This window comes from Borostomias antarcticus (assembly GCF_949987555.1).
Source record: "Borostomias antarcticus genome assembly, chromosome: 19".
NCBI classification, from domain to species: domain Eukaryota; kingdom Metazoa; phylum Chordata; class Actinopteri; order Stomiiformes; family Stomiidae; genus Borostomias; species Borostomias antarcticus.
In genome coordinates, this window is record NC_140252.1 from 14,745,437 (window position 1) to 14,767,820 (window position 22,384).

General features: G+C 44.3%; 1 protein-coding gene across 1 annotated transcript; it reads left to right on the forward strand.

Annotated features, from left to right (window-relative positions):
* Nucleotides 1-11,220: 11,220 nt before the first annotated feature.
* On the forward strand, nt 11,221-13,044 carry atf3 (activating transcription factor 3; the record flags this gene model as incomplete). The annotated part of the gene is made up of 4 exons (XM_084454013.1): nt 11,221-11,296; nt 11,849-12,105; nt 12,249-12,356; nt 12,727-13,044. Exons 2-4 carry the CDS (start codon nt 11,863-11,865, stop codon nt 13,042-13,044), a joined length of 669 nt encoding a protein of 222 aa, XP_084310139.1. The 5' UTR covers nt 11,221-11,296; nt 11,849-11,862.
* Between the last annotated feature and the right edge of the window lie 9,340 nt (nt 13,045-22,384).

A 22,384-nucleotide genomic window follows, 5' to 3' on the forward strand; every position in this document is an offset into this window, starting at 1 on the left:
AAAACCTTTGTTCCATATTTCAGTTCAATTCATGGTGTACAAAGTTGTCTGCTGTGTGAGGGGTCAAGACAAGGACGCCTCTCATGAAAACTGATAGTGTAGGCGGCAACCGTCATCGTTCATATGGTGTTACTGAAAACTCTTGATGAAACTCCAATATGAAACAAGCACACAAACTCCATATGGAACAAGAAACTAATATGGAACAAGTACACAATGTACAGCGTTAATAGGGGTCGGGGGTTTGTGGCAAACTATGACATCATGTTGCTGAGTCCCCTGATATTGATTCAAGTCTCAATCCCTTTAAAGGTCAGAGTTCTGTTGCGATGTGTACAGGGTACACGCTGCGCTATACGTTGAAAATCAATACTGATTTGGATAACGTTTGGAAACATATCTTTCTTTGTGGTTTGTCATCTCCTTCAGACTCTCCAGTTCAGACAGCGGTGTGTGTGTGTGTGTGTGTGCGTGTGTGTGTGTGTGTGTGAAGTAGAAAGAGAGAGCTGTGAAATTGATGTGTTGCCATCAGTCACACTCTTTTAAGTGGGCCATCTAAAGAATTCCCAGAGTTTCATGACAAAGCAGGCAGTCAGCCAGTCAGCAAGAGCAGTGGTGCAAGACTGATAGCGCTACCAGAGTGAGGAGCAGAGAGTGTATTTTGGGCCCCATGGTAAATAGGGGCAAGCGATGCTACAACTGATATCGGTTCTAGTGTGTGTGAAAATGGGGTGAAACCAGTCCAGTCATGCTGATGAAAGCCTTCTGGTGGCCATAAATAACCATGTAAACAGACTGAATGGAGTCTTTGTTACATAAAAGTCATTAGTGCTGAGTAACCCTGTCGGGTGTTTTCCTGGCTGGTCAGAGCCACGCGGCGGGCACACAAACAAGCTCGCCTCTCGTCACGTCACATGACTCCGTATCACCCTCTTATCTGTTCCCTGTGGCCCCGTACAAATAACAGATTTGACATGACCTGGATCGAACAACCGTGTAGGTTCCTCCTACACCCGCCACGTAATGTTACATCAGCAATGGGGGGCGAGGAAGGATGCAGGTTTAGAGTATTGGAACGGGGCTCTTTGTGGACCAGGAAACTCCCCTGTCATGTGACTGTGGTCTGGTATGCAGGCAGAGTGTGAGAACCTTGAATGGACTCTTTGCTGAAACCAGGAAACTCCCCTGTCACATGACTGTTATGGAAAGCTGCTGGCTGGCAGGTGAAATTGGAAGATTACAAATCCTGGAATATTGTGAAGGTACATTGTTTTGGGTAAACATTAAAGAGGCATTTCATCAGGTTTTGTTTCCTGCTCTTACAACAGACAACAGTGACAAGGCACAATGACTAAGCAGGTTCACAGTATATAAGATAACTATTCCAGTAGCTCTGTAACATGCTGCAATGACTTGATATCGTGAGGATTTCAGAGAAAGAGAGAGATTATTAGTCATCATTCTGTTCTGATGTTGCTTTGTATCTGTAAAACATCATAGGCCTATTAACTAGAGAAAAAAAATGCTGCGATCGGATAACTGAATAGAAGAAGGCAGAATAGAACACAGTAGGCTGGAAAGGATTGGGACCCAGTTATGTGTCATACATCATGTGCTGATTGTAATGCTGACTATTAGGGCCAGTTATCGAGTTTGTGCTCAAGTGTCTTAATCTCACCATCTTAAATGTCTGCTTCTTCAGGCAATTAAGAGTGAGTCACCCCCGCTAGCTATGAATCACCCGCAGATCTCTCTCTGTCAAGAGGCTTAGGTCACCTCTCTCTCCACCCCTCCCCCTCCTCTCCACGGCCACAGGGAGGTTTTACCTTCATGGCAATAACAACCTTTACCTCACCACGTCCGACTCCTCATCTTTTCAGACTGTGGTCACAGAACAAGTGTTGCTCTTGTCCTCCAGCCCACAGGCCCTGTTTCACAGTCGGATGGAGGTTATGAGACTTCAGTGCTGTGGACAATACCATAAAAAACTGCAGAGATGAATGTCCATTATCTGCTGTCTGTTATCCAGCCCAGATGTAATCTAAGAGATGAATACATTACATTACAGTCATTTAGCTGACGCTTTTCTCCAAAGCGACTTAACAATAATTGCATTTAACACCGGAAAAACCAATGTACTCCTACTTGCCAGAACTCACAAGTGCATCTCCTTTCTAAAACAAGTGACTAAGAGCATAATCTAGTGCTGAAGGCAAAGCGCAAGAACAGCAATCTAAAAATACAATAGATATTTACAGTAAGAGGAAGGATCTTGGTAGTAGTTCTTGAAGAGATGAGTTGAACCTGCGACAAAATATGGGCTGTGACTCTGCTTTCTTGACATCGGTGGGCAGTTTATTCCTGCGGGACCAGGATAGAGAAGAGCCGTGACCGTGTCGATCGACAACTGGTTGCCCTGACACTCCGAGGTCCCTGCGGTCGATCGACACGGTCACGGCTCTTCCTGTATCCTGAAGTAGCAGAGCGTAGCGATCGGGAGGGGGTGTAGGGTTTGACCATGGCCTGGAGGTAGGAGGTAGCTGTTCCTTTCATTGCCCTATAGGCTAGTACCAGAGTTTTAAACTGGATGCGAGCTGCTATAGGGAGCCAGTGTAGAAAACGGAGAAGAGAAGTAGTGTGGGAGAACTTGGGGTGGTTGAACACCAGGCGAGCAGCAGCTTTCTGGACAAGTTCCAGGGGTTTGGCTGCCACTGGGGCCCCAGCAAGGAGGGAGTTGCAGTAGTCCAGGCCTGGATGAGCACCTGCGCCGTTTCGTCAGTGAGGAAAGGGCAAATCCTCCTGATGTTGTAGAGCAGGAATCTGCAAGAGCATGTGACAGATGTGATATGTGCGGAGAATGACAGTTGGTCGTCCAGGATCACACCCAGATTCCTCACAGTCCGAGTCGGCATCACCACTATGTCTTCAATGGTGATGGCCAGGTCCCGGTGCGGGCAGCCCTTCCCAGGGCGGAATAGCAGCTCAGTCTTGTCCTTGTTCTTGTCCTTGAGGTGGTGTGTCGCCATCCACTCCGAGATGTCAGCCAAGCACCCAGCTATGCGTGTCTCCACTTGTGTGTCAGAAGGGGGAAATGACACGACCAGTTGGGTCGTGCATAGCAGTGATGGGAGAAGCCATGCGAGCAAATGACAGAACCCAGAGATGTATTGTAGAGGGAAAAAAGGAGAGGACCCAGGACAGAGCCTTGTGGAACCCCCGCAGTCAGACTACATGGACATCGACCCTCTCTATGTCACCTGGTAGAAGCGGCCTGTAAGGTAGAATGCAAACAGGGAACGTGCAGAGGCAGTGATGCCTTTCTCCTAGAGGGTGGATAGAAGGATCTGGTGGTCTACCGTATCACATGCTGCTGACAGGTCTAGGAGTATCAGGACAGAAGGGAAAGAGTTTTCTTTCGGGGCATGGAGTGACTCCGTCACTGTAAGGAGGGCGGTCTCTGTCGAGTGGCCAGCCTTGAACCCAGACTGGTGGGGGTCTAGAAGGTTGTTCTGGTGGAGATACGAAGATAGTTGGTCGAAGATAGCACGTTCAAGTGTTTTCGATAGAAGGGAAACCGGTCTGTAGTTTTTTAGCAGGGTTGAGAGATGCTTTCTTCAGGAAGGGGGTGACTCTGGCAGTCTTGAAAGCGGAGGGAAAGCATCCTGATACAAGAGATGTGTTGATGAGGTGGGCTAGGAAGGGAAGGAGTTCAGGCGCAACAGACTGAAGGAAAGAGGAGGGGACAGGGTCTAGAGAGCACGTGGTGGGGCGGCTAGATAAAATATATGAACACTCTGTACACATACTCTGTACACTCATCGCACTTCATTTTGTATACTCTATTTTGTATTTGTATTTTGCACTGCTCATTTGCACTGTTCTATCTTTGTGCTGTCCCATCTTGTCCTTGCACCCTGTCTAATGTTTTCTCCAGCAGTGTTATTCATCATTGACCAAAGCAAATCCAAAGTATGTCAAGTCAAGTCAAGTCAAACTTTATTTATAAAGCACATTTAAAAACAACAGTGGTTGACCAAAGTGCTGTACAGTGGGCTAAAAGGCACTAAACAATAAAACAATAAAATACAATGTAATAAATAGCAGATAACAAGAGACAAACAGGAAATAGAAACATAAAATAGTGGGGTGCTAAGCTCTTGATGTAATATGTAATATAAATGTATGTGTAGAAACTACCATGGCCAATAAACTGAGTCTGATTCTGACACTGAGCAGACGTGTACAGTGAGTTCTCAGACCAACATCAGGCTATTGGTCTGTTATGCATAGTATCATCGATCGTCATCTCATAAACAGGCAGCTGCGTATGCTAGTGTAGCCTGCTGCCCTGGTAAGATCCTATCCATCTGTCAGACCAGGCTGTGTGTGTGTGTGTGTGTGTGTGTGTGTGCGCATGCATTATTGATTCCTTAAGCCTACCCCAGGGGAAAGCCCTGCAGTGCCCTAAGATCTGATTGGTCTGTTGGCTCCAACCCTCTTTGCTATTCGTCCCTGGGCAGTGATGATGCACAATGCAGTCACACCACAGAACGGAGGGGTGATGTCACCTCACGTCGAGCCCGCTGATTGGCTCCGGACCCACCACTACTTCCAGCCTATAGTGCATGGGAGTATAATTTCTCAGGTCTTCAGAGCAGAATAGTAAGTTTACCACCAATCACATGGTCCGGTATGACGTGGCCCGAGGAGGTGGTAGAGATGGAGGAATAATGGGAGTTACAGTAACACTGAGAGTGACTGGGAACCTTGACCTTGAGTTGGAACAGCATTGTCTAATATATCCATGCCGGTAAAGGCAGTGATACATTCTCAATTACAAGAGTCCTGTTCCCAGTCCTGATGATCTTATACAGGGCTGGCCTTGGACATTAGTGGGCTATGCGACCGTGTACAGTAGGGTACAGTAGGGTCCTATCCTAGATAGTGTTTTTTTCTCTCACAATTCAGATCAATTAAGAAAAAAACACTTGTTTTTTGAAGGGAAGAGACTGTACTCCACCTTGTTTACATTAAACAAGTCCAAAGTTGCTGTTTCATCATCCACGCCGTTCCTCGTGTGATTGTCAAAAGAAGATAACGTGCAAACCACAGAAACTTCAGGATGATGAAAACTGCCGAGTCACATTTTATAGCTGGCACTGCTCCGTGTGATCTACTGCTGTTATAGTATTAGTGCTAGACCACATGCTTACAGTAGTGTCACTTCCTCAAAGCATAATTCTGGAAGGCTGGAAGGAATTAACATATTGGTGAGAGATGTGTTTCCTTCTGAACCAGGAATAGAAAGTAAACTATTTTAATGACTTTAGTGGGCAAATTGTCAGCAAGTTGAGAGAAAGTTTGGGCTCCATTGATAACGTGAAGTCACTCAACCTATTATTATTTTTTAAACTGCATATTTAAATTACAACAGATTCATGTCAATGTGGTTGAGAGCTCACACAGATGCTTTCCTGATGGCAACTCTTGTGGCACTGATAATCTGTGATGGCAAGTTACTGTTAGCATTGTGGCTAACCTTTTCTGTCACATACTGTACTGTATTTAACATATCTATCTTTATTATCTGAATTGTATCTAGCGGTGCAAAAGTCATACCATCGCTAAAGGTAGGCTACATGCCAAAGCAGCATTTAATGGTTTGAATAGTCGGGTGGAATGCTGTTCAGTGAGGTGGAATATACCCATAGCCACAGTCACAATACAGGATATGCTAGTGTGGGTCATATTGTGCTAACTAGATCTAGAACAAATTTCTTGAAAAGTGCTCTGTTTACATCTCATTGTGGAATACACTACCATATCACATACAGTAAGTACTTGAAATGGGTAAGGTTTCACATGACATGATTCAATTGTGTATCAATAGTGCATAAGTTAGTCATTTTTGCCTGTTTTAAATTATTTGTCTTTTCCATTGTCTGTAATGTAGGTGTTGTGTTGGTATTGTGTGATTGGACACCAGGAAGACTAGCTGTCTCTGTGGATGGAGTTAGCAAATGGGAATCATAATAAAACTAGAAATGGTGCTCGTAGGGCACAGAACTCTGCCCATGAATGCATTTCGTGGCTCTGTGCCTTTGAGCAGGACATGTTCGGTATTGCTGCATTCGTTAGGTTGAGAGCTATGTCAGTCCAAACGTGTCTCTGTGACCTTTCCATGTCGAGATATGGCCGTTTCAATTACCCCCACTGACAATGAATGGGGGGGATTTTTCTCTCCTGGGCCTAAGTATAAAAAAAAAAGAATGGCGGTGAATGACTGTCCGTGTTTGGGCATCTTGTGAACTCACCCCGTGATTCGGATCCGCTCCAAAATTGAATGGATTCTCAATTGTCCCATGCTACACCCCTCCACCGAGTTTTATGAAAATCGGTCTGGTAGTTTTTGCGTAATCCTGCTAAAGAACCATCCAACCAACCACCACTGTCAATATACAGTAGCTAATGGGGATTTCTAAATAAACAAACAAAACTAACTAACTAACAAACAAACAACCATCTAACACACACCACCAAAAACAATCTGTGCTGTCGCTGGGGCAGAGATAATAATAGTAATCTCCCCAGGGATTATTAAAGTTCATCTTATCTTAGTTGTGGGAGGAGAAAGACCACATCACAATTCCTCCCCTCTCGCTAACACATGACAGTATATGAATACATACCTGTCACCCGTATGTCAAGTTCAAGAGATTTTATTGCCATATGCAACAAGTACAAGTAGATTGGAATTCTTGGTCCTGCTCTTCTCCACAGTTGCTTATCAGTTCCTAAGTTCCTGACTAAACAATGTAATATACATGTGAATAATATAATATATTAACCTACACCTAAAAGTAAAGCCTATCTGGATATGAATACACTACCGTTGAATAATATAATATTAACCTGAACCTAGACAGCTAAAGTCTAAACCTTTACCTCAAAATATAGTTTATTACAATATGAATATAATAGACAATTGTCTGACCAGTGCGTCTCACCTGTACACGTGCTCGGCTTTGGGGTCCCCGCTCCTCCATGTCTGTTCCTCCGCTCGCTACCCAGGTTCCATACAGGGGGTCAGCTGAGCCCCTACTTCTGCTTTAGTAAGCTTCATTATATTCCAACTAACTAGCAATCTGTTGTTAGTATGTTCTTGTGAGCTGTCTGTCTCTACCTATGTATCTGTGAGTGTGATGGGGGTTATGTGTGTGTGTGTGTGTGTGTGTGTGTGTGTGTGTGTGTGTGTGTGTGTGTGTGTGTGTGTGTGTGTGTGTGCGTGCGTGCGTGTGTGTGTGTATTGTCTGCCTGTACCGCCAAGTCCACGTAGTAGCCCATTTATACATCGGACGGAAATAAAACAACGCTACAACTCTGGGGCGGGGGGGGGGGGGGGGAGGGGAAGGGGGTGGGGGGCGACCCAGAGCGGCGCGTAAGGTCAGGGGTCGCCGTGACGTGGCGCGCCGCCCCCCGCCGGGGAGGGGGGGGCCGGGAATCCCTCCGCAGTCCGCGGGCCCGGGATGGAAGTCCACTGGGTCCAGAGGGCGCCCGTCGCCATGGCAGCGGCCTCGCAAACACAAACACAAAGGGTGAGAGAGTGCCGAGACGAGACAGACTCGCACCGCTGAGGCCGGCGTTTATAAATAACTATGACCACCACTGCTAGAGCACGCCGCCAATGTACAGTACAGTACTGAGGGAAGCTACTAACTAGTATTTAAAGACTGCTCTTTCAGCCCGCATTCCAACGTAGTGATGTAGAGGACCAACGTTTGGTGAAGGGGGGGTCTCTGGAATAAAAATGCAACGTCACTTCGGGGTCTATATTTACATCTGTGGTAATTTTTTTTGCCTTTCACCTTTATCTGTCTGAACTGACATCCCTCGCGAGACGGCTGAGGGCCAGACGTGGGGACAGGATTGCACTGCTCTGGGTTTGAGTGACCTAATGAAGGAAGTCAGAGTTTTACAAAAAAGTAGGCTATTATACTGTAGGCTAGTTTAACAACATATAATATACAAAAATATATGGTCTTAAAAGAAGTAACATTTTATAGGCTATTCAAAAAAGTTATGTTTTATAGGCTGGTCACTCAAACAAAAGTAATGTAACTTCTGCAGTGGGTATTCTCCATTCATTGTTAGACAGAGTCAACTCTGTCTAGCCATGGCCTGAGCTGAATAACATTGAGGAACTGAGTTATGGCCTGAACAATACCTTGAAGTTTGTCTCAGAGAGTCCGGGGGTTCCCAGCCTTTTAATGCTCTAAGGTAGATTATAATCAGCTGTTAGGCTGGGTGTGTTCAGGCCTGATCTGTGGGTTAGCTAGGCCAGGTGTGTTCAGGCCTGGTCTGTGGGTTAGACCAGGTGTGTTCAGTACTGGTTTGGGTTAGGTAGGCCAGGTGTGTTCAGAGTCTGTCTCTCTAGATCGGCTACTCATCACCAGTATTCTAAAGCACCTATTTTAGGCCTACGACACAAATTCTATCTAAGGTTGAAAAGAATATCAAACAATTGCCCAAAACACATTAGTATTTAAAAAATACTACATTTAGATAGTTGAATTTGAGAATATTATATTAGCAGTAGGCCTAGTAATAACGAAAACAATAGCCTAGCGCATTCATAGTATAGCCTAGGCTACTATAGGCTACTATGAATTATTAAACCTAATAATAGCCTAATAATAATAATACTAATAATAGTCATAATAATACTGATAATGTAACATTAAGACTATTAACCATAGCCTATTATTAACATTTGTGTTATTGTTATGATTAGCCAACTCGTCATTGGAGAAACAGCTAGGGATCGCATATCTAGCCTTGCCTAGGCTGCTGTTCATGGTGATGAGCAATATTTTAGCTTATATTACCAGCGGGATCAAGCAGATAACTCGGTTTCGCACAGAATGATACCGAAACCGACTGTTTTGTGTGCAGTCATATCCGATCTTTTCCGCAGAATATTAACTATAGGCTATTAACTTCACGCGATGACTAACGCTTTGAGCTTTACTGGAATGTGGTGACTCACTCCGATCGAAAGCGCAAATTATACCAACCAACCCCTCCCTGAGACCCGATCTAAATTATTTCTACCTTTTCTCGGTCGGGTGATCATTTTTGAAGGCTTCGCCCCTATAGTAAAGCTCGAGTCGTTTTCCCAGCTTCCAGCTGACTGCCCGATAACACAGACAGGAGGAGGATGAGGCGAGCACTTCCCGGAAAGGATGACGTATTCGCCTCCTTGAGACAATCAACAAGTAGGAAGGACTCAGACAGCAGATAAGCTACAATTCAGGCTACAGTCTGTTGTAGGTCTCATGAAATGAATTATTAGATGTGTCAGTATTCTATCACAAAATCTTATTTAAAGCTGGATGCTCTGTTGAAATTGTATCAATAAATGAGCAAATGTAATGTGTGTGTGTGTGTGCGCGCACACATGTTTATGTAGCTTATAAACAAATAAAACATTTGAGATAACAGCTGCTTCCTGGTTATTTATAGCTATAATATGTTGTCAGACAGTGATCCTGGTTAAAGTATAACACCAGTAGAATGTGATAACAGGCCTAGGCCAACATGTTTAGAAGTGTATGTCAACATTTTTATAAGATCATATGGCTATACGAGGCTATACAAATCTGAATGATAAGTTGATGGTCAGTGAATTCAGATGGTGAGTATCAGATATGCCTCGAAAAAACCTGAGAGCGGACCAGACACAGATGTAGGCTATTGTATGTGTATTGTGTGCATTGGAGTACGGCTGACTATTGAAATATAACCTAAAGCCTAACACGGTACTGTATTGGAGTGAAGTCTTATTGTATTATATACAGTATACTGTAGGTCTCCTGGAGGACGGCCGGCCGGGGGTCAGTGGACAACGAGGTCTGCATTCCTCTCATGTGTGTGAAGTACAGCTCCGTACCGTAGTAAGGTCAACAAGCCTCCTCCCCTCCACCCTCCCTGCCTTTCTTTCTCCCCCTCTCCCTCCTCCATTTTCCCCTCCTCCCATCTAAGATGTTACCTTTGTGTTGTGTGTGTGTGTGTGTGTGTGTGTGTGTGTGTGTGTGTGTGTGTGTGTGTGTCTGTACACACATAGTTGCCAGGGAACCATATAACAGTGATGAGGACATCCCACCTGTGTTGACTTTCCATCCAGGAAAATCTGAGATATGCTCCATATCAGAGGGGTTATATACACCTGGGACTTCAAGCCGCTTGCTGCACACTATGGTTACTGTTTAACCGGATGGCCTCCCCAGACCTGCCGATAAACCCAGCCAACCCTGGCAGTCTGTCCTGTCCGTGTGTGGGAACGGGTCGGGGCCACACACTGCTGGCTCTCGTCACCCCGAGGAAAAGACCTCTTGTCATCCATGCTTTCACTTTGTTTTCTTGGCTAGGACTGGCCACCAGTAAACTGGAACTCTGATTGCAGGAGCAGGAGCTGCAGGCATAGGTTTCGTTGTGAGTAAAGCAATCAGATCCGTTTGAGTTGCGTTTCGCATGCCTCAATGTTCCACCAGTATGCTTCCTGGGAGGGTGGATGGTAAATATTAACTTGTGTTGTGCAAGTTGGAATGTGGGATAAAAGTAGTCAAACACAGGTCTGAGCTGAGTTCAATTAAATTCAGTTTAAGACAAGAACAAGACAAGAACTTTGAATATTGCAAAAGAAGACAAGTAATAAATTACAATGATAAGACAATGAGTGAAAAAAATCTCTCTAATATTTCTCCCTAACACACACACACACATACACACACACTGTGTATATCATCTGTATACAGCTGTATATCATTACTATCACTATCATCACTATCATCATCATCATAATCATCATCATCATCACAACAGATAACTGCCCAGTTTGCTTCTGAGGAGATATGAGATGTGTTTTTTTGTTCATTACACCATCCTATGTAGATTATCTGTATAGAAGAATAGGCTACTCCCCTCCTCAAGACCTCAATGCCTTGTGTTAAGTAACGGGGTTGCCTGCCCCTTTATGGGACACTGGGCTACACGGGCTTGTGGGATTGCATCATCGAAAATAAGCCATGGTTCTATTAATAGGATGACGTCACCTAGACCTGCCCACCTCGCTAGCAAAAGCTCGCAGCTCTGAGCGAGCGAATATAAGCGGGTGATGCAACGCTCACAACTACAACTGTAACTTTCTAAGTCCCGCGGAGGAGATTCGCAACTTGGCTCTAGGTAGCCTAAACCTTTGATACTGATCGACAACTTCTTCACTCAAAACAAATACCAGGTAGGTTTGTTTTCTTTACGACACGTTTTGAAAAAGCGAGTTTTTGTGGGACAGATGCGCTTTTTAAGCTACTCACACCAGGAGAATATTAGAGAGGTGTTGGACACCCGCGTTCTTTTAGTGGATCTGACAGCCTAACTGTAACTATTACTGTTTTTTGTGAATTAAACTAGTGTTTATTTAACTTGGTCATACTCATAGTTTTGAAAATGATCCAGGAAATGTTATGTTAAGCTTATTAAAAAGCCTTTTGTGATCGCGGCAGAGATCATTTTGTTTCCAACGATCGGTGCGGTCTACAAGACTAATAATATAATGTAGGCTGATAAGTGCCATTGACAGTGATTGTGATCACTTGGGTTTATTGTAGCGAAATTATAGGAAATGTATAGCCTATTTTACAAAGTTTTCTGATGGGTTTTCCTACAGTGAAAACCATTGCTTAACGTCGCCCCGATGTTCCTCGTTATATGGCCGACCATTTACTGCGAGACAGTGTTGTTTGAGTCGCCTGGTTGTTGAGTGACACGTCTCTTTTTTGTCTTATTTCAGCCGTTTGTTTCATAATGATGCTTCAGCACCCCGGTCCGAGTCTGGCCGACATCAGCGCGTCCGCCCTCGTCCCCTGCCTGTCCCCGCCGGGCACGCTCACTCTGGACGACTTCACCAGCTTCACGCCGCTGGTGAAGGAGGAGCTCCGGTTCGTCATCCAGACCAAGCGGCTGTCCCACGGCCTGAGCGCGGACATGAGCGACTGTGCGAGCTCAGGCTCGGACCTGCCCTCTGAGATCTCCGGTGTCAGGAGAGAGGTAAGGGACCTTGATAGGCTAGCAGCCTTAAAGATACACTGTTGATAGACGTCTAATCTTTACACAATTGATATTTTAACAGATTTTGGTTAATCTGTCAGGACAGTGGTTTTCTTGCCGTGAACCGTGCCTTTCTTCCCCAGGCGACCCCAGAAGAGACCGACAGGAGGAAGAGAAGGCGAGAAAGAAACAAAGTCGCTGCTGCCAAGTGCAGAAACAAAAAGAAGGAGAAAACTGACGGTCTGCAGAAGGTGAGCGCCAGGGGTCTAGGCGGCAGACTTGACTAGGCAAACTCTTTTTGTAATGGTAGAAGAACCCTTTATATAAAGAAAAAGGTTCCAGGTCAAACCTTTTTCAGGTGAGACAACTATTTCGGGTTCCAGACAGCAGCACCTTAACCGACTTTAAAGGTCTCTATCTGGAAGGGTTTCCCTCTACTGTTCAAAAAGGTTCAATATATCCATATATAAGGTCAATATCATTATGTAGACTACAGTGCAATATTGTGCTGTAAGTGGATTTTTTTTTTTTTTTTAACTGAGCAAACTAAATCGAGCAAACTCAAAATTGATCTCTCCACACCATAACAGTGAATAACTCTTCCCCTCCTCCCCTCCCCAGGAGTCGGAGAAGCTGGAGAGCGTGAACGCCGAGCTCAAGGCCCAGATCGAGGAGCTGAAGCAGCAGAAGCAGCAGCTGGTCTACATGCTCAACCTGCACCGGCCCACCTGCATCGTGCGCGCGCAGAACGGCCAGACCCCCGAGGACGAGAGGAACCTCTTCATCCAGCAGATCAAAGAGAGCGCGCTCCAGGGTCTGGGCGTGGTCTTCGGCGCCCCCGGGGACGACCACCACCACCACCACCTGGGCGGTCAGCTCCTCCACGGACACGCCCACATCAACGCCATGCCGCCGACCAGCTGCGGCGGCCACCTCTGACCCGCAGGGCGGCGTTGATTAGGCCTATTAGACCTATTCGGACTGTTGGCTCTGAGGCGAGGTCGTCCTCTAGGCCCTGGTCTAGGATCAGTTTCCCCTAATCATGTCCTAACCCGGCGCGTTAGTGGTTGGAAACCCCAGTGCTGAACCCAGAACAGGGTATAGGAGGAACTTTGAAAGTTCAAAGCAGGCTGCTACCAATCCCCTGAGTCAGGAGACACAGCCAAAAGACCCCCAATGCTCTCCCACTTCCTCTACACTTCCTGATATGGGCGGGGTCTGCTGGCAAGGACAGGAAGTCCTGCCCAAGGACACGCCCTCCGAGCTGTAGCCTACCCAGGCTGGACAGGAGGGTGACAAGACAGTTGGATGTAAAGTGAAAGCACTAAAACAGAGAAATACATCTAATGTGTTCCTTTTGTTTGATTTGTTTCCTTAAAGCAATACATAGCTTTTTCAGCGGTTTTCTCGGAACTGCGCCCCCACAGGCTCTGCAAGTAAGTGCACTGTCGTACCGTCGTAACGTTATCAGATTTGTCCTTTTCTTTTTCTGGCTTTCTCCGTGATGTTTCGCTTCAGTTTTCTCACCTCCGCCATGATATCATTGAGCTAAAAAACACATGATATCCATAGACGGCGGAATAGTTAGCTACTACTGTGTTGTTTAAGCACAACGTTGCGCATGCGCACTTCGACTGAATGCTGCGTCCCGGGGGCGCGAGTTTTAAAAGGTAATATTAGACCATTTGGACGATTAAGCTTACATTTAGTAAATCTAATTGGAGAATTAGCACCAGACATGTTTGTAAAGGTCCAAATATCGCGATGTATTGCTTTAAATCTTAACAAACGTTTGTTTTTTTCGAGACGACAAGGTGACTGTTTATTGTTTTGTTCCAAAGCACGATGTCAAGGTGTTGAAGGCACATCATTTTCACTGGTCAGTTGAGGTAAACACTTAGAAGATAAACTAGCCCTTGTATATCTGGTTGAAATATAATCAATATGGAGAGATAGTAACGGTTATGTTGTGCGTGTGTGTGAGTGTGTGAGACATGGATATCTGGTGTTATATACCCGTCTTAAAAAGAGGTTATAGCTAGATTTAGACTGGTTTCTCATCTATTGTATGGAAGTGTTCGACGTTTCTACCCAGTATCTCCTGTAGCTCTCTAGACAGATGTTCTTCTCTCTCTGCCACATTGAGATCTTCATCTGAAGCTGCTGCTAACTACTCAGGACGTATAGAGAAAAGTACAGTGCAGCAAGAATCACAGAAAGATGTATGTTTAAGGAGGGCTGAGGAGGTGTATGCTTACGCTTAATTGACTCATCTTGCAGCTTTGTGCAGATCCAGCTAAGAGGGAACGGTGTCAATATCTACCAGGCTGAAGCTCTGACGGCATACAGTGGTTGTTGTTTTTTTGTTGTTGTTGTTGTTTTGTTGTGACCTGTAGAATTCTCTCCCAAGTATTGAAGCTCCGCTTGCATTACCTTTGGAGTATTACACCTACTGTAGATGTCTGTGTATATGGTAGTTTAGCAGTGTATGTACAATCAGATATGTAAACCAACTAACACCTCGTATGGTCTTCAAAAGGCTGTAAATGTTTTGTATGTATGTACGGAAGCTTGGTTTGTGAGTTGAAACTGTGTGGTATCACTAGCTAGATATCCAAGTGTGACCTTGCCTTGAGTGAGGAGCAAACAGAAGTCATGTCCGATTGTGTTGTACGAATATGAGTTGCATCAGTGTCCATCCAGTCCATTACAAAGTCCAGCTCACTGCCAACCCACTCAAACCCACCCCATCCCTGAATGAGCTCAGCCCTGGGGAGCTGGCAACCAGAAACAGGGATGGAGGATGGAACTCTTGAGAAACTACCCAGAACCATTATGGCTGGTTTCTAAAGCATATTGTTTGGGAACACACACACCAAAAAAAAAAAACATTTTTCATTTTTCCATTTCCAGAAAACACAGTTGAGGAAATCGGAGTAGCACATTCTGTTATGTTGTCAGTGGCAACTATCTTGTCTGCTCTGCTGTCATTGAATGGCTCTCATGTCTGTTTGTAGTCATGGTAAGGGAATGTTTGCTTGTTTGTTTTATTAGTAAACAACATAGACAGATGTTGAGAGATGCAGATGATTCATGTGTGCTACAGTCACAACATCTACTACTGATCTCATCCCTGTACGAACAAGCATCTTTATATGGATCAAATCTTTTGTTTGTTTTGCTGCTCCATTACTAGAAATACAGCCTACCTGTATGGCTGCAACTACGCTGTCTGTCCATTTTTGTTTTTGATACTTTGTTAATAAAGATATATGATTCAATGATCTTTGCCTGCATGGTGTTTTTATGGGATGATGCGTACTGTGCAATGTCGTGACTTGTCTATTCGGAGCAGACGCTTACTGCAGTTGACATATAAACGAACCAACTGCTTGTGGTAATAAAAACTTCTGTGACCCTCTGAAGACCTCCATGGTTGCGCTAGCCATGTTCCTCATCTGGATACAGGAATGTCGGTATTTTATCTGAGGACAAGCCTGGGCATGTCTGTCTCACTGACTGACTCATAACAAGATAGAGAGAGAGAGATGGTGAGAAAGAGAGAGATGAGAAAGTTTTTAATTTTTTTTATTATCTTGTGCCAGCTGAACTGTGACTCACTGGGAGCTAGCGGAGCAGATAAGAGTTTTGAATACCTCGTCTCTCAGTCACCCACATCCCTGTCACACGCTCCCAGTTCCATGATGATAAACATCCCATTCCTCTCGTATCAGGACTTCATGCAACAGTCAGGTTCCACAACATTACATGGTTCGAAGGTGGGCGTCACCCAAACCGCTGTGGCATGATAATTAGATCATTTTTAAGTTGTTGAGGTTTGAACAGCTCAACCGCAGTTCAACCTCAGTTCGACCGCAGGTGTGCATTGGAACTAGAGGTACTAGTACTAGAGTATTGTGAGTTTGTCCACGTAAAAAGGGAAACACTTTCTGTAGATGCTCAACTAACTATCAATAAGCATTAAACTAACTATCCACTAACCCAATTGTTACCATAATCAGAGTTGTAGTTTTATCTGAAGACTATTATAGGGTCCTTGAAAATAAACTGTGGCCACTTTAGTCTGTTAAGAGACATTGTCGGGACAAAGTTAAATCATTGATGATATAAAATTGCCCATCAACTGCCATTGATTGGAAGCCGCCCTGGAGCGTGGGACGACTTGATCTGGGTCGGGTCCGGGTCAAAGCCAACAGGACGGTGACGAGGGGTTGCACTGCAACATGGGCTAACGCTCTCTCTCTCTCTCTCTCTCTCTCTGGGACAGATGTTTTCCTGCCAGGCTGCGGGATGGACGCCTTGCAGGCAACTCTCTCCTCTCCTCTTACGTTACAACGGATCCTAAAACAAGACGGGATGTTTCAGCGGACCACCCCGTCCTCCTAAATACAAGATCAGGGGGGGGGCAATATCAGTTAGGTATGATTCAACCTTCTGAGAAAGTGTGAGTCACTGGGAGCCTGGTGCTGCAGGCAATGGCACAAGATAGTTCTTGAACACCTGAGCCTAGCCGGTGGCCCTCCAGACTTCCCCTCCCCCGCCTCCTCCTCCGTAGGAGTTTCATATCAATGATATCGCAGGTATTTACACTTTGAGTTGACGCGTCTTTAATACTGCCAGGAATACCCGGGACTTTGGGTTTATGACAAATACATTTCGTCTTGGCGTCGAAGGCTCTGCTCATGGGGGCCCTCCCTGCTGAGGGATGCCCGACAACACTAACAATCACAGACGCAGGGAGAACGTCGAACAATCCCCTTCACAGACGTGCAGTACAGAACAGAGCAGAAGCAGAGCCTGAAAAGCCACACGATGCTGTAGCTGCAAACGGTAATATCCAGAGAGTCAGTACGGGGACAGTGAGCGTCAGTTAAGTGCCACACAATATGAGGCAGCAGTGTTTGGGGCAACGCAGCTGCTAGCAATCACACCGCGTCTGCTCGGCTCATAACCCGGCTCTGTCTTGAGTTTCCTCTGTGGTCTGAGCTTCGCTACTGTGCTCGAGTCCCGTTCGTTTAACGAGCACTGCGTTCCTACACTTTCCACTGAATTGTGTCAAGTGTGTTGACCAACAGCTTTCTCACTCTCTCTGGGTCAGGGCGAGAGGCTGAGGGAACAGTTAGAAGGGGTCAGGAGGTCAGGTTACAGTGACACGGTGTCCTCATGCTCCCCGCTGATGCAAGACATCCGCAGTGCTGAAACCATGGAGGAAGTGTACCAAGAGACATGGTGCTTTGACACACACACACACACACAAGGAACATCATGAGTAAACTTTAATGCAATAAAGTCATATGAAGACAGTCAGTCAAACACAGGATTGTGTTTTCTCATAAAAGGTTACTGGTTGAAAAAAGGAAGAAGTATTTTAAAGGTGAAAGGTTCCTGCTGGTTTTCAGAGTGTTGCTGGTTTATTGTGTTCCAAGATGAAGACCGGCCTCAGTGAAAATGACTTGACTAGCCTGATCATGCAGAGAGAGGTGCAGGACTCAATAGGCCAGCAAGAGGGCAACACATGATTGAAGAGAGGTGTGTGCCTTTCTTTGTGTGTGTGTGTGTGTGTGTGCGTGTGTGTGAGTGCATACAGGTATGTAACCAGGAACATAACAGCACCGAAATCAAACCAGAGAGTGTGTGGATGTGAGGAGTACAGTATAATCAGGTGCACCGCTAGAAATGTTGGGCCCTAGACCTTAGATACTACTAATACTACTACTACAGCTACTACTACAACAACTATTACTACTACTACGACTACTACTACTACTACTAATTATAATAATAATAGTTCAGTCAGGGCCCTTGGAATCCCCCCTCCCCCCATCAGTATCATTGCTGTACATTGTAGACACCTCCTCAGTCTCTTCTTAACTCAAGAAGAACCAAAGAGGAAATGTTGTATGCTTTCAGAAAATTCCACAGAAGCTTGGAGAAGTTCCATGGAGCTATCATACAATGTTCCCTGGAACACTGTGCCCTCACCGTACTTCCTGTTAACACATTAGGGCAAGTAGTGTATTTCAGGTCATTGAACAGGAAATGAACCACAGAAGGCATTGTTAGGTTCTGTCTCAACCTGCTGGCCCGCGTTTCCCAGAGCGATCGTAGCGCTCCGTTCATCCTAAGATACGTCGTTAGCTTTCCCTCTAGGTGGCGCATCGTTTCCCAGAGCCTTCTTGGCTAAGGAATACCTTACCCAAGGTCTAAACCCATCCTAAACCGTCCCTTAGCAATGCACTCCGTTCATCCCGTTATAGTTTTAGCCCTATTAGAGCAAAATTATACTTTTAAAAAGGAAAGTTGCAATACAGTGCACATCTATCTACCCTACATGCGCGAATTACATCAGTGTACAATAAACTTCATGAAAATTAATGATGAAAACAATGTTTTTGTAGCCTATATAACACATCAAGGGTTCATAATGGGTAATAGTTTAGCTTCTCTTACTCTGAAAATGTAATTTAATGTAGTTTATTGCTTTATAAATGTTCTTAGCTGGTAGACAAACATACTCCTGGAGCTTGCTCGATCGCCTTGTTGAGAGGGGTCAGGGAAGAATTTTTACAGCTCACTTATCTGGCCCCCGGGTGATTACTGTTTTTTTGCTTCCCTCTGGAATATGAAGGGGTGGGTCGTATACCCACCTCCCTTGTTCTCTGTAAAGCGCATTGTGTTGCCTCTGGGTATGAAATGCGCTATACAAATAAAGCTTTGATTGATTGATTGATTGAATTACTGAGACCATTGTAGGTATAATTAAAAAAGTTCAATTACTGCACATAAATTCAATAACTGACATAGCACCACCAGGTAACCACATTTTTACATAACTTCTATAACATCCAGTGACAAACACAAATCACAAATCACAATGCTCATATTTATTAAAATGCTTTGAATTATATAAATTCTAACTGAATCCACTCAGGAATCTAGGAGTGGGACCGAGAACAGGAGGTGCAGAAAACACAGAGTTGCATACACAGAGAAACATAACAGTAAACACAAGTCTAGTATGTCAATGGGACTTGTAATTGGTCACTTAATTAGTCACCCAGTTTCTGCAATCAGTTTGACAGTTAATTCATCTGCAAAACAGACTGTACATTTCCTTAAAAATAAAAATAAACGTTTTGTTCCTATGGAATCTCCCCCATACTTCCAAAAAAGTGGGAGAGGAGAGTGAAATGAAAAGGTCGAAAGTAAACGTGGGAATAAACCCACAGGCTAGCAGAGGGTGTGGGTATGGTTTCCCAAAATCGGGGGCCGCGATTGAACCCCGATCTCCCGGGTGGGAGTCCGATGCTTTCACCGATACTCTACTTGTGCAGTGGAGATCGGCGGATTGGTTTTGGTGCGCTTCTTTAATGTGTGCTTCTCATTTCAGCCACTAGAGGGCAGTACGCCTTCAGCTCTCGTGCTCTCTCACTCCTATCAACCTACAGCACTCTTTACACTGCTGAAGTGAAACCTACATATATGGTCTATAAGGTCTCCATTTCAAAGTGAGAAGGGAAAGCTGGAAGAGAGAAGAGGATGTGTGGAGTAACAAGGCTTGATTCACACTTATATACAGGGGCCAATGTGGTACTTTTTGCAGAGAAGTGACACACATAAAGGCCTCAGAGCTACAACCAAGCAGTCAGTGTATACTACAGTTTTACTCCTCTGTGAAGCTAGAGAGCATGTGGCTTATGTATATTTTTACTGCATCAATGGTCAGGGTGGGGCCTTTAAGCATGATCAATGCAAATCTCTTTATTTGCCATTTGTAGATATAGAAGAATACATGTGCAGTAGCCTACATACATTGGATGTGTACAAATTGTGTAGGACTAGGCCTACAACAATGCAAATGAGATCAAAGAAAATAGACCATTAAAAGGTTAGCAACTATAAAAAATACTGTATTACTTTAGGCTTTAGGCTATAATATTTCAAGAGTTGACAAAACTCCAGTACACACAATACTCATATACATTAGCCTACATTTGTTTCTGGTAAAAGAGAAGTTCCCTAAACCCAGTCAGGGTCGACCGACACACCCACAACAAGGTGTGGTTTTCAAAACTTTACCAGAACTAAAGGATGATGGAATTCGATGGTTTCTGTCGTCATGTGATATAAATGTAGCTGTTTCGAGGCTTGTGTTGGAATGACAAAGGGACATTTAAAGTCTGTATGGCTGAACACCGCTCAACCATTCGCAACAACAACCCAGACAGCCCAATAGCTATCCATTTTAGACAGGCCAGACATCCAATCACAGCTTTTAGCTAGTGGGATTGAAAAAGTGGTCCTGTCTAGACCTGGGGATGATCAAAAAGAAACACTTCTCCAAAGAGACTTCTTTTAAAAGCCTTTGGATAGCAGAGCTCTAAACATTTGGAACTTTGTAATCTTGGAACAATTACTCTTCAACTTACAGGGTCATTTATTGTGGTGTGCTGTGAGGTTCAATCCTGGGTCCTTTACCATTTCTTATTTATGTAAATGATCTATATGATATTATTCTATATTGAGCAAAGTTGACACATGGTTTAAGGCAAATAAATTATAACTGAATATACAGAAAAGTTCATACATACAGTACATACATGATGTTTACGCCTAGAAACCAACAAGCCAAAAACACTTTCCCTAATGTACATATTGCCAATGACAGCTTAGAAAGGGTCCGAGTAACTAAATTTTTAGCTATTCTAGATGAAAATCTATAAGAACACGGCACATTTAAGAGCAACCTCAACTGTATTCTCATCCTGCAAAAAACGATTTCCAACAGATTTACCAGTTCCACCCCATTATTCCAATCTCTATGTATCCTCCCCATTTTTGAAATATCTTTCAAATTTGTCTTTTTGTTTTTCAAACTATTCACAAGTACTCCCCCACAGTTTTCATTCTGTATTTCAGTTCAATTCCCCAATAAATCATTTCAATAGGCTATATGATCAGCCAATAATCTTTAATCTACTTAGGAGCACGTTCTCCAAATGTTCATTTAGATTCAGAGGACCTCATTACTGGAACATCTTACCAGTCCCTATTAGAAACGTATCCAATAAGAAAACCATACATTTTTTATTGGGTCAATTAAGCAATGCAATATCAGGCTTGTAAATTACTCTTCACTACATTTTTGCACATGCACATTTATTCACTTTAGTAAAATGTTTTTTCCTCTTTAGTTGTTTTATTAACTTGTATTACTTTATGTTGTGTGTTTGTCATTAGGGCCTCCTGACAAACCCCTGTTGTTTTGTTCCTCCAGCACATTTCCCTCTTTTGTATTTCACTTCACCATGTAGCCCCTCTAGCCTGTCAGTTAACTTCACCAGCCTACTCTATGTTCAGTTTTTTCTCATTTATCAGTTTTGTATGTTTTTATTTCGTTTGCGCTAATAAACAAATAATTGTTGTTGTTTATTTGGTCCATGTTGGTGTGTTTCATGGGTCCCTGGGTCCTGACCTGGGTCCTGGGGTTTGTGACAGAGCTGCTGGTGAGCCTGCAGGACCTCCGTCAGACGGCGTTGCTCCTCAGTCAGGGACGCCACCTCCCTTCTCAGCTGCACGTTCCTCCGCTCCAGTCTCTCATACGCCTGGAGGACGGATCAGTCAGTTCATCCAATATAGCCTACATTTTCAACAGCCATTTCTGTCAGTGTTTTAAGTTATTTTTTAGAGAACCCAGAGAGTGACACCAAAAAACGTGTGCATACAAAAACGATCTCACATCCACACACCTCATGTAGCTCATCAGCTCTCTGTGTTTGTCTCTTTCTGCTCTTCTGTGCTGCTACTCTGTTCCTCTCCCTCTTCATCTTCCCATCATCGTCATCACCAGAGCTCTAAAGAGACCGGCACAGACAGCAGCACATTGGCTGCATCTCACGTCTCTTTTCACAACATTATCGGTTCCTCCACAAAATGCATTAAAGAGCATGAGGAAACGTTGTTCTTCACCATTTGATTTCGAGAGGGAGGCGGGAAGACGTGAGAATTCAACCAGCCACCCTGTGACACACTTGCAAGGTGTCAACACATAATCTTGACGGAATCATTTTACCGTTATTTCTTACCTCATCTCTCTGAACCCTCCCGCTAGAATCGCTGTCAGTCATTGCATACGAAAGGCTACAAATCGTCGCAGATACGTTTTATTTCAGGTACAGCATTTTTTTTAAATACATGAAGACAGCGAGTTTCACAATTTTTGTCGCCTCTTTATTGAAATTGCCATGCGAGTTTCTCT